This window comes from Xyrauchen texanus, chromosome 39 (assembly GCF_025860055.1).
Source record: "Xyrauchen texanus isolate HMW12.3.18 chromosome 39, RBS_HiC_50CHRs, whole genome shotgun sequence".
In the NCBI taxonomy this organism is placed as follows: Eukaryota; Metazoa; Chordata; class Actinopteri; order Cypriniformes; family Catostomidae; genus Xyrauchen; species Xyrauchen texanus.
The window spans coordinates 3,257,687-3,271,456 of record NC_068314.1 but is presented as its reverse complement, the minus strand read 5'-3'; the positions used below and the strand labels follow the sequence as shown (position 1 = coordinate 3,271,456).

Sequence of the window (13,770 nt, the reverse complement as noted above, 5' to 3'; positions counted from 1 at the left end):
GGCAACTTGTTCACAATATTTCAATTGAAAAGAATTGGAGTGTAATTTGCAGTTGATTTACAGTAGATGGTGCTATTGGTTTTCATAAACATGTGTCGGGTGCATTTTGCATCAGAATTAATTCAATTACAATTGTATGTTTTGATATATATATATATAAAAAAAATGTACATATTTTTTAGTTATAATTTATTCAGGATTCATTTCTCGAACTATGTGTTACAATGAAATCTTTGTGAAAATGCACAACTTATTGATTTAATATTTGAATTACAGCGTTTATTCATCAGTCTCAGTCCTACTACATTTCTTATGACATGTGAGGTACAGCACAAAGTCATATCACTTATGAGTCATAGCACTAAAATCAAAATTATCTTGCTAAACTATTTTAACAGGTGATATTTCAGCCAAAAATGAAAATTCACTCATCTTTTTTCACCCTCATGCCATCCCAGATGTGTAGACTTTTTGTCTTCAGCAGAACACAAATAAAGACTTTTAGAAGAATATTCCAGCTCTGTAGGTCCATACAATGCAAGTGAATGGTGACCAGAACGTGTAGCCGCGCCCCATATGTTGCCCCGCCCCGTTCAGCAAGCTGCATCCAGGTAAATGTTACGTAAGGTGTGTGACGTCATTGTGAACGCGTTGGATTTGCTGCTGGGGAAAGTGAGCGCGTCCCGTGTGTGTGTGTGGCGGTGTTGAGCTGTCAGTCAAACCGAAAGTGCGCTGACGAGACTCTATATAAACACATACACACACACACACACACACACTTCTCATAACAAATCTGAGCGATCACTTCTGACCATTTATCGTCAAGATTTTTCCTCTCAATCTTTTGGTAAATATGGGCATCTACTTTTCTAAACTGCTGTCGCGTCTCTATGGTACAAACCCGATGCGACTGTTGATGGGTAAGACAATGTATTCTCAAAACTTGAGAGTTCAGTTCATTATTATTGATTTATCTTTGCTGTCGGATTCATGTTTAAAATGATGCCATTCATTATTCACCCTCATGTTGTTCATTGTGAAATAAATCTTTCTTCTCCAAGTTGGCCTGGATGCAGCAGGGAAGACCACAGTCCTCTACAAACTCAAACTGGGGAAGTCGTCACAACAATTCCAACTATTGGTAGGAAAACAAGATGTTTACAACAACAAACAAGCTACAGCTGAACCAGAACTAAATAAATCAATGCTAGTTTAACCAATTCTGTTATTAAGTTCATTTTTAAGTTTATAATGAACATTATTTAATTATGTAATATAATATATTTAATTGTTTATTATGTATTTTATTATATGATTATTCTGATTCAAAACCGCATACATTCAGTGTGTACTGGTCCTCAATGTTATTAAATGACTAATTTTGTCATCTGTATCCTCTCTAGGGTTTAATGTTGAGACCATTGAGTATAAAAACATCTCTTTCACTGTTTGGGATGTCGGTGGCCAAACCAAAATTAGAGCCCTTTGGAAACACTACTATCAGAACACCAGGGTAACTTCACGAGTTTATCATTTGCTACTTACGTGATTTTCCAGTTTATTTTCCACAGACAAATGTGCTTTTATTAGCAAATCAATGTTATTTAGTGAATGTTTTTCTTTGTTGTATTTCAGGGTCTGATCTTTGTGGTGGACAGCAGTGATCGTGACAGGATTGAAACAGCAGCAGAGGAACTCAATATGATGGTGAGTCTGATATGATCCCTTATATTGCTTTCAATAGAGAGATGTTTTCTACAACAAATGGTCTGAAAGCATCTCTAAATCCATTTTGAACTCTTTTCAGCTGCAGGAGGATGAGATGAGAGATGCAGTTGTGTTAGTTCTTGCTAACAAGCAGGATTTACCCAAAGCCATGCCAGTCTCTGAGCTGACAGAGAAACTGGGTTTACATGCACTCAGATCAAGACAGGTGAGTCCCAGTTTATTATTCACATGTAAATGCACTTAATAATGTCAGGTGTATGTCTGAGGTAACTCTTGTTGCTCTGTGTCTCTCAGTGGTATGTTCAGGCGACGTGTGCGGTTCAAGGATCAGGTTTATATGAAGGACTGGATTGGCTCTCTGATCGGCTGTCCAATCGATAAAAACACTGATGTTGTGGCCTGAACTGCATTTGATGAAAGATCAGAACTGGATTTATATATTAGGTACAATCTCAAGCTTTAATTCCTATTTTGAGATACATCTTCTTATAAATTGTAAAACATTATATTTTTAATCTCCTACTGAAAAATAATTGATGTATTTATGTACAAATATCATTATGTCTTGGGTATAATTGAATATATGTATGACTATGAATATAATTACTGTTTCACTCTTATTTAATCATTTGTAATCAAATTCAAAATATGTAATTATGTAAAGAAATATTAACTTAATAATCATTTACACAAAAACAATCTTTCAGACTATTTTTAAGATTTACACATTTACATTTTGTGAATATTTATACAAAATTACAAATATATATATATATTAGTTTATTATGTGCAGTCTTCAGCTGTATTTTCTATTTTGAGATGTTTAAGATCTCTTGTTAATTATATTACTGTAAATATTTTTATTGTTTATTACTATTGTAAAAATGTTTTAACATTTTTGGCCTATTTTAGGTCTTATTTTGTGGTATGCGTAGAAGAAGCGTATGTTTCCTGCTTTTAAATGGCATAATACATTTTGTACAAAATATGTCTTGAGTATTCCTGTTTCATTCTCACGCACTAAATAAAAATGACTGAATAGAAAATTCACAACAAATGTCTTTATTTTCATTTACAACAGACAGGTGACATAACATTATAGGTAGACATAACAAATGCACTGGCATTTAAAAAATAAAGTTTGTATATTTTTACCCACCTGTGAAAATAATTCTTTCTGATTATGTCTCTTACTGAAAGTTTCATTGGTAACCATACCAAAATACCACCTTTAACAGTTACTGTAAAATCTAAAATAAATGACTATGGAATCATTATGTTTGATGATAGTTGTGGCTGATGTACCTGTTTTATTGCCCTTATAATAACTGTAGTGACAATATACAGTATATGCTGGCAGAGAATACGGTTGCCATGGTAAATCAGTAAGAGGTGCCAATGGAAAAAAAAGAATATAGAACATGGAATCGTGGAAATGATCATGTTTGAATGGAAATGAGTCAAATTTAAAAAAGTTGTTATTTTATTGTAGTTTCTTGCAATTTATTTGATACATTATTTACAATTTCTCATTGTGGTGCCTCTACTGTTAACTGCCAGTAAAGATGATGGGACTAAAGCCAGTGTGTTAATAAAATAAAACTGATTTAAGTCCAACAAAGACATTTATTTACAAAAAAAGAAAAATAATATATATATATATATATACACACACACACACACACACTTGTTCTTCACATATAACATAACAATAGAATACTTCTTAAGAATATCTATTTTAAATAATGTGATAGCAGAATAAAAACATTAGTGGTTATGGGTTTGATAGAAAAATATAGTTTATGTTCTGTATACATGGTTACTTGCTGTACTGGGGAAAAAAAATATTTTCCAATATACATTATTCTAAAAAAATCACCACAGCAAGAAATAAAACATCCGGTATAATAACAGCCAATAGAAATGACCAGAATCAAAAATACTGGTGTTAGAAATCTCTGTCAGTATAACAAACAGCCATCGTCTGAAAAGCATGTTGTTATTTTCATATTTGAATATCAGAATAAACATCTTTAAAATTCAAGCATGTTAAAATAGGTTTGTTCTTTAATATAAAACACGCCAGTTATCACAGGTCTGCACCAGCATCACAAGCCCATGATGTCAAGGAAAACAACATCTCGATTTCAACTATATGATGTAAGACTGTCTGTAACATTTCTGCTGTAACAGAATCATTATTCTATGTAACAAATGTGCAAATGAATATTGGAAAACTTTGGAAAAAACGTTGTACACACGTGATGGTCTTTGGTGGCATCAGAGTTTATCTTTCCAGCTCAGTGCACACAACAGAAAGATTGTATTTCCATCTTTAAATGTGAAACTCTATTGAGCATGCATTTGTGATGATCTATTGTGTGAAATATGGTCGTTTGTGTAGAAGTGATGAGTGGAGGGAAGACCACACGCCTCAATGCAACGACACTGAAAGACTGCTGAATGCAGGACATTTGGAAATCACATGAATGTTATTCAGGATGACGAGATCAGTCCTTTCTGTTTAACCAGTGATTCAGTAAATCATCTTTATCATTTTAAGCTTTTGACAAATCCAAATAAAGCTAGTAAAGAAAGGTAAAGGCAATTGATGTTTTTCCATTTATAGTTAGTCCGTTTAGAAAATATTGTTAAATATTGTATATTTCATTTTTCTGCCTTAATTTCAGTAGATCAACATCAAATGGTTTAGTTGTGTTGGGGTTTGTTTAAAGGGTAACTCCTAGAATTAAATAACTTTTTATTGCAATCTCATGTCAATTATCATGGTTTTTCACAATGCATCTGACTGGGTGAATCTCACAAAAAAAATGTCCAGGTCACATTTCATAAAAAAAACTATAATAATACAAATTAATAATAATTATATACATATATAATAAAAATATAGAAGAAATGTATCAATATCTATATCTATCCATCTATGGTTGGGAGGGTTACTTTTGAAATGTATTCCACTACAGATTACATGCTGTAAAATGTCATTTGTAATGTATTCCTCAAGGTCAGTAATGTAATCTAAATACTTTGGATTACTTCTTCAGCACTGGTAGATTTTTTTACTTGTTTTGACTATAAAAACTCAAAATAAACATGTTAAAAATACATTCTCTTAAAAACCCAAATATCTTATGCAGTTTTGTTTTAAGGATTTTAGATATTTTTACAGGAAAACAAAACAAATTATTATCAAGAATATGATTTTTGCCCTAATATCAAAGATCTTACTAGAAAAAAGAAATTATGATCCAATGTGAATTTTCTTGATAATAAATATGATCGTGTCTGGTAACGTGCATGTAAAATGGCTAGAAATAGCATTTTAGCTTAGAGTAAAGCTGACAGTTTACACACGGTTTATTTCTATTTCTTCTGCTCCAAACTTACTTCAAACGAACTTCTGCTCGTATGAATGTAACACATAATAAGAAAGTGTTTCACTGCTGTTCAAATACACTTTGGATCGCATCATTTATATGTATAAATGTTTAAATATTAAATGAAACAAATTACAATAAGATGCAAAGTAATCTCTTCAGTAATCAAAATACTTTTTGAATGTAACTGTATTCTAATTACCAATTATTTAAATTGTAACTGTAGTGGAATACAGTTAATTATATTTTGTATTTTAAATGTATTTCATTACTCCCCAACCCTGTATGTCGTATATATAGTAAATAAAGAAAATTTAGCCTATGACATACAAGTCATATGAACTACTTTTATGGTTCTTTTATGTCATCTTTGGAGCATGACTAACCCACAGTATCGGATTTAAATCTGGCTCGTCGGACCGATACCCGATCCGTCTAAAAGCTTCAGTATCGGATCGGTGCACCCCTAATTATAAGCATCTTCATGTTTAAAATCATTATGAATGTCATTCTCACACAGTGAGATTTGCAGTATAAACGCACCAAAAATGTTCATAAAGTGTGCATGTCAGTTATGACATTTTGTTTTGTTTTTTGGCAATGTCAGCATTGTCCATTCAAGGGCACATAGAGTTCCAGAAACAAGTGCACTTGACGCGGTCTGTCACTCGTGTGTGGCTCTGGAGGGCGTTTGTGTCTGTTCACCCTGTATACGCCTCGGACTGCTCAGTCTCAGTGTTGTGAGAGCATCAGGGACTCGGCGGTTTGTGTAAGATGCCTTGCAGATCTTCTGGTAGCGACAGGATTATCGTCTCAATATGGGCCTGTAGTTTGGCCAGAGTTCCTGTTTTGACAGGAAGATGATCTCTTTCAGCCAGTGTCTAAAACACAACAGGACAAGAATGAAAAACAAAAGAAACAAAACATGAACAAGCACTAAATATTCAAACGAGAGGGAAAGATGAATAAGACATTCAAAATACAGACACATTTAAAACGTATACAGCATTGGCAAAATATTGGCACTCTTGGTAAATATAAGCAATGAAGGCTGTGAAAAATATGTCTTTGTTGTTTATCCTTTTGATCTTTCATTCAAGTTTTGTTTCCAAGTAATTTGAAAGTTGGGAAATATCTCATTATTAAATAAATATTTTTCTCCAAAACATGTTGGTCACAATTATTGGCACCCCTAGAAATCCTAATGAGTAAAATATATCTGAAGTAAATTCCCATTCATATTTTACATTTTTAGTGCACCTTGGTAACAAGGAACATGCAGTTGTTCAGACGTGACTTCCTGTTTCACAGGGGTATAAATATGAGGTAACACACAGGCCAAATTCCCCTAATCATCAATCAAAGGGGTTATACTAAACAATATAGTTCTGATGGTTGTTGAGCTTCACAAAATGGGAAGTGGCTATAAGAAAATTGCTAAAGCATTGAAAATCATGGCAATAATAAAGTGCCAATCAACTGGAGGTGTTACAAATTGGCCTGAAAGAGGATGTGTGTCCATATTGTCTACACGCACAGTGATGAGGATGGTTCGAGTGACAGGAATTAGTTGGGTCTTGGGAGCAGAAAGTCTCCAAAACTACAATCAGACATCACCTAATTTCACCTCTAGTTGTTTGGGAGATTTTCAAGAAAAAGCCTCTGCGCTCATCCAACAACAAACTCAAGCTTCCTCAGTTTGCCAGACACTACTGGAACTTCAAATGGGACTGGGTTCTATGGTTCGACAAAACAAAACAAAAAAAAGAGCTTTTTTGGCAGTAAACACCAGAAATGAGTTTGGTGCACAAAGAGAGGTAGCCATATGGAAAAGTACCTCATAACCACGGTTAATTATGATGGTCAATCTTTAATGTTTTGGGGCTGTTTTTATGCCAGAGGTCCTGGATATCTCGTTCGGATACATGGCATCATGGACTCTATCAAATACCAACTGATTAAAAAAATCAAAACCTGATTGCCTCTGCCAGAAAGCTGACAATGATCCAAAACACATATAAAAATCAACACAAAAAGGTTCACGGACCACAAAATCAATGTTCTGCCATGGCCATCCCAGTCCCCTGACCTGAACCCCATAGAAAACCTGTGTGGTGAACTGAAGAGGAGAGACCACCAGTGTGGACCTCTGAATTTGAAGGATTCTGTATGGAGGAATGTTCTCAGATCACTTCATGTGTTCTCCAACATCATTAGACATTATAAGAGACTCAGAGCGGTTATCTTGGCACAGGGAGGGTGCAAAAAGTATTGAATAAAGGGGTGCCAATAATTGTGTCACATATTTCACAAAAAAATTAGCTTTTTGACAAAACTTGTGTTGAAAAACCTAAAGCATAAACAATAAGGATATATTTTTCACAGCCTTCTTTTCTCATATTTACCAAGTGTGCCAATATTTTTGGCCACAACTGTACAAACAATCATACTGAACAACTGCATACAAACTAGGGCTAACAGAAGATTAAAGCTGAAGTGTGATTTTTGCGCCAGTAGCACACTGAACAAAATGGCAAAAAGAAGCATGGTTTCAAACAGCTTTATGAATATACCCATACTTCCATTGGGTGAGCCAATGTTTTTGTGTCTGGCTGGAAAGGTCGCTCAAAACAAATAGAGGAATCTTGAAAGTGCCACAAAGACCCAACATTAACAGATTTCAGGGAACTCAACCTATAAATGGTTTACTTTTGTTATATATATATATATATCAAAAATGACTTTTTCAAATAGTGATGGAGCTGTTTTATACATCAGTAATATTCTGACTATATTTTGTGATCAGTTGAATGCCACTTTGGTTAATTAAAGTACCAATTTCCTTCTGAAACATAAAAATCTGAACATTATTCCAAACTTCTGGAATAACATATCTAAAAGATTTCATGAGACTTTAATTTGTTTAAGTCTTGGGACAGTTACACCACTGGAAGATATTTTTACTTCAAGCCCCAGAAAAAAATACTTTGGATTTTGAACTCAGAAAGTGAAAACTTCCTCATCATAGTAGAGGTGTTGTGTGAATTGCATTTTAAGTCTATTTTTGAACAACTTGATAAATCCAGACAAGAAATAAGTGCCACATTGTTGACCCATTTATATATAGTTGAACAGAATGGGAGAACTAACCAGTTTCTCCTTCAGTTTGAGCACCAGATCAACAGTCTCCACCTCAGTGTGCTTCTGGATCCTCAGCTGTAGATCTTCCTCACACAACGCCTCTAGATGAAGAGCTTCCAGCTTCTGTGTCATCTCCTTCCTGCGGTTCCTGAACCAGCCGTCGAAGTTTGGAGACCCCAGGAACTGTCTGTGGAAGCCAGGAATAGGCGAAGTGTGTTAAGAAAACTGTCTGTTCTATTTTCAAAAGCAAAAATCACTGATTACCATGAATGAGGAAGTTCCTGGATTGACACACTTTATAAGATTAACATTTTTACAGATTCATAGAGATGACAAAGAAAAACAAAACATATACAATGAATCAACATTTAACTCCCACTACTATGAAATGTATACCTCGGCCATTGATATTAATAACGTTTTTAAAAATTCGATCTTGATCTCTATAGTTCCACGTCTTCATCTACTGACGAAGATATTAGAAGTTTTGTGGAATCATTAGATCTCCCAAAAATGACAACTGAGCAAAATAAATTCTTGATTCGATGATAACCATGGAGGAGTTTGACGAGGTAATTAAGGCCTTGCCCACAGGCAATGCTCCAGGGCCAGATGGCTTTGCCGCTGAGTTTTTTAGATCTTATGCTACAGAGTTGGCTCCAATTTTGTTAGAAGTTTATGGAATTATTAAAGAATGGAAAGCTAGAGGGTGAGGGTGGTGTTATTTCCCTCAAAACGAGCATAACAATTATTTAGCTCATCCGGGAGAGAGGCTGCAGTGTTCACAGCAGATTTTTTATTCCCTTTGAAGTATGTGATGATATAAATTCCCTGCCACATGCTTCTAGAGTCAGTGTTGAACTGTCTTTCAATCTTAATCACCACTCATAGTGGGTCTGCCACTTGGGGGTGTATGATACTCCCAAAAAGAGGTGGTGCAGCTATAAATATCTAAAAAACTGAGATCTGGGAATCCCAAAATACCAATATATTCAAAGGATCTCAACACTCCACTCTCATATAGGTCACCGAGTGTATTAACCCCCCTCACAATCCACTCTGACCAGCAGAAAGGGAGCTTATTTATAAATAATTTAGGGTTCAGCCATATGCTCGAGGCAACATTAAAATTAATGACCAAATTATACACACTGGACACTTTTGCCCATACCAAGTGCAAATGCGAGATAACGGGGTGTGATTTAAATTATCCAGACAGAAAGGCTTTGCAATGGCAAAATAGGGGAAATAACTTCCTGTACATTGCAAATATCAAGGCTCTCTCAGGTGGAAGCGACTAATGAGCCAAATGTCTGAGACTGAATGAATAATAATAAAACAAATTCTTGGGTAGGCCTAGTCCACCTTTGTCGAAAGGCCTATGTAACTTATTGAAATGTAATCTGGGATGCCTTCCATTCCAAATGAAGGACTTCACTACGCTATCAAATTGCTTGAAATAAGAGAAGGGGTCATCTACAGGAAGATATTGTAACAAGTACTTGAATTAATCTTAAATTGCATTAACCTTCCCAAACATAGATAAATGTAATGAAGCCCACATCGCTCAAAAACCTTTTTATTAAGGGGTCAAAATTAACTATATAAATCACACTTGGAATAAAATGCCTCTGTCAGAGCCAAAGCTTCAGATATAAACCAATTGGCTCTGTATCCAGAGAACTTAATTATTCTGTAGAGTAGTGTTGTCAAAAATATCGATATTTCGATAAATATCGATACTGAAATATCTGAACGGTACCAATACTAATTTCCCTAAGTATCGATACTAGCCGAGCTGTCACTTTCACTTCTCTCCAAAGGCGCATGACAAACACCACACACACTCGCACTCCTCTCATTCGCTCTGGTTAAATAGCAAAAGTGAAGTGAATGTAAAGATGGCGAGTGCATGCGGCACACAGCAGGAGTGCTATCTGGAAATATTTTTGATATGAAGCCAGACATCCCAAGTCTCCCGGAAGTTCCGGGAGTCTCCCGCATATTGATAGCTTCTCCCTGATGCCCGCAATTTAGTTCAAATCTCCCGGAATCTATAGCGCACATGCGAGACAGAACATACTGCACGCATAACATAGATAGCGCGCACACAACATACATAGCGCGTGCACGGCAGAGAGGGAGAGAGCGAGAGACCTTATGAAAGCTAGTCAACCCCAACCCCCCTTGACGTTTAAGTATCTTTTGTTGACATTGAGATTGGATTTGATTTGACTTGGAAATACAAAAGATTGCACTTTTTATTTACTTGCACTTTATTGGTTTTTGAATGTATGGCAATCTGAGAGGCTTTTGAACAAGTGCAATACCTCAGGACATTTTGTTCATGTAAAATATACCTCATTGTCATGTTCTAGACAGTTCTACCCTCTTAATATTGTGGCAGTTTTTTTCTCTGTGGTATCGAAAATGGTATCGAATATCTATATTTTTCAAGGTATCGTATCGAAGTTAGAAATTCTAGTATCGTGACAACACTACTGTAGAGGCAAGGCAAAGATCTAGTAGGGTCGGAGACAAATATAAAAAAATAACCTGCGTAAAGCAAAAGCTTATGTGCCATACCTCCTGCAATCACCCCTGGAAAATCATCTTTCTTTCTTATCACAGCTGCTAAGGGTTCCAGGGCAAGACAGAACAATAATGGGGAAAGAGGGCAACCCTGCCAGGTGCCTCTTTCCGGAGTAAAATAATTTGTTTGTACTGTTGCTACTGGGTGGCTACAAAGTAACTTAATCCATCAAACAAAAGTATTCCCGAAACTGTATATTTCCAAAATCTTTAAAAGAAAATCCCATTCTACCATATCCAACACTTTTTCGGCTTCAATTGAGATGGCAGCGACCGGAGTCTGATCATTTGCCACAGACCACATAATTTTGATGAAACACCTAATGTTATCAGAAGAGCGGTGGCCCAAATACAAATACTGATCTAGATGTATAAGAGATGTCATAACTTTACTTAATCGCTTAGCCACATTTTTTTACAATATTTTTACGTCTAGCTGGATCAGGGAAATTAGATGATAACTCTTACACTCGCTTGGATCTTTGTCCATTTTCAAGTATCAGACTGATCCGGGCTTGTGTCTTGGTTGGTGGAAGCTTTCCATTCTTTAATAATTCCATATAAACTCCCACAAAAGTAGAGCCAGTTCTGTAGCATAAGATCTAAACAATTCAGCACCAAAGCCATCTGGCCCTGGAGCATTGCCTGTGGGCAAGGCCTTAATTACCTTGCCAAGCTCCTCCAAGTTTATTTTAGAACTTTTTTTGCTCCATCATCAGTTTAGGGAGTTCTAATGGTTCCACAAAACTTCTAATACCCTCATCAGTAGATGAAGACGTGGAACTAAGAGATCAAGATAGAATTCTTTAAAAGCATTATTAATATCAATGGCCGAGGTAAAAATGTCACCAACAGCAGATTTCACTGAGGGAATGTTAGAAAAAGACTCACCGTTTTATTTATCTAGCCATAAGTTTCCAGCTTTGTCCCCCTTTGTCAAAGTATGACTGTCTTGCCCTAAATAGCCAAAACTACACCTTCCGTGACAAAATAGTGTTATATATGCATTTCAACTAGGTCAATTATCTGAGGCCATCAGATGACATTTTAATATTCCCTTCCAACTCCATGAGTTCTCGTGCGTTGGATTTCTTGATGAATGAGGCATACTGTATGATCCGACTCCTAAGAACCTCCATAAGTGCATCCCATGCCACGCCCATAGAGGATACTGAGGACCATTTGGTCTCCATATAAACACTGATTTCAGCCTTTAACATTTGTTGGAATTCAGGATTTTGTAAAAGGGATACAATAAAGCGCCAACTATATGATTTATTTTTCTCCATGTGTGGCAACACCTCTACACTCACAAGGGCATGATCTGAGACTAAAATGTTTCCAATTGAGAAATCCACAACAGATGAAATGAAGGACTTATATATATATATATATATATATAAAAATCTATTCTACAATAAATCTTATGGACTGATGAAAAAAATCCTAGTCCCTACCAGATGGGTTCTCCAAAAACTCTTTTGCTTAACTATGATAAAGATTAAAGTCTCCTCCCAATATTACATCATGAGGAGTGCCAGCATCTTGCAACATCCCTTCAAGATTTTGACCTGAATTTCTGCTAAAACAATAATAAATTTTCCTAATTTATCTTTAATCTGTTTGAGACATATGAATTGTAGATGTTTACTTATCAATGTAATGATTCCCCTGCTCTTACTTGAGCCAGTTCTAAAGAAAACATGTCCACCCCATATCTTCCCAAATTTTTCAGCTTCCTACGGGGAAAGATGTGTTTCTTGAAGAAACACTATATCATATTTCTTATGTTTAATAAATAACCTTCCATCTTTTTATAGGTTGCACCAACCCATTCACATTCCACGTGGAGAGAGACAATCCACTCATATTAACATTTGACATTATGACATATGAGGAAAAAATTGATTGTGTCAAAAATAAAATTATAAAAAGGCCACATTCCAACATTAATGCAACAATCAATCCCTGAACATCCCCAGAACAAAAAACAGAAAAATGTCCACATTAACCCTGAGCACGACAGTGCCAACCCGTGCCCATCCCTCTAAACTCAAACAGTCCATGTACACCTACAAGAGTCCCTGTGACAAATTTGCCGTCAGATTGCTCAAGTCCGGTGCCTCTATCCAAATAATACAAAATAATCTATAAAACAAACTACATCCAATAGCACAAATAGCGTGTAGATTCATCCATAAAACTGTCCTTCAGGTGTGTTACTCTACAAAATAAACTTCAGCCACTAGGCGGAACCAGTGCAAAAGAAAAACACAGATCCCTCAAACAGTCAAACGAATGTTCAGTGAGCCAGTCCACTCGGCTGCAATGGGAGTACAACCAGATGACTTACTCCATTGACTTTATGAAGGACATCGCTTGATGTGGGCATGTGAATGTTTTACGGCCATCCTTAGCATCTATTCTAAATTTGGCTGGGAAAATCAATGCAAAAGCGAAGTTCCGTTGATGTAAATGTTTCTTGCATTCCTTGAATCAATCACGTTTCTCACGTCGAATTCGCAAAGTCTGGGAACAAGAAAATGCTGTCTTCCTCAAAAAAAAGTCTTCCTTAGCTCCTCGCCTCGTGTAACACAAGATCTTTACCGGATGATCTCAGAAGTTTGGCCAGAATTAAATGGGGCCTGTCTCCCTCAGCAGATCACCGAGCAGGAACCCTGCAAGCATGCTCAATTTCCAGCTTATGGCCTGCTATGTCGAGCAGATTCGGAAGGAGCCCATCCAGGAATTCAGACAATTCGGACGTTATTCTGCCGGCTACCGTTCTTCATGTCCTCCAACTTCTCCCAGAAACGCTCCAAATCCACCTTGGTTGCTAGCGGATTAGAAAATAATTCCCTCTCAGATGACTCGTGATCGATCCGTTTCTCAACATCCCCACTCTTGTAAT

The 13,770-nt window shown here is 36.1% G+C and overlaps 1 protein-coding gene and 1 pseudogene across 1 annotated transcript in view; one reads left to right on the top strand and one right to left on the bottom strand.

Moving 5' to 3' along the window:
- The first annotated feature begins 756 nt into the window (after nucleotides 1-756).
- LOC127632579 (ADP-ribosylation factor 4-like) lies at nucleotides 757-2,330 on the top strand (annotated as a pseudogene).
- Nucleotides 2,331-2,816: 486 nt separating this feature from the next.
- The window catches only part of LOC127632577 (protein DENND6A-like), a 34,047-nt gene continuing 23,093 nt past the window's right edge, over nucleotides 2,817-13,770 (bottom strand). Inside the window, exons 18-19 of the mRNA XM_052111237.1 lie at nucleotides 8,277-8,454; nucleotides 2,817-6,007 (exon numbers count right to left, since the gene is read on the bottom strand). Coding sequence (XP_051967197.1) covers nucleotides 5,876-6,007; nucleotides 8,277-8,454 — 310 coding nt within the window. The 3' untranslated portion in view covers nucleotides 2,817-5,875. The remainder of the gene's footprint in view (nucleotides 6,008-8,276; nucleotides 8,455-13,770) is intronic.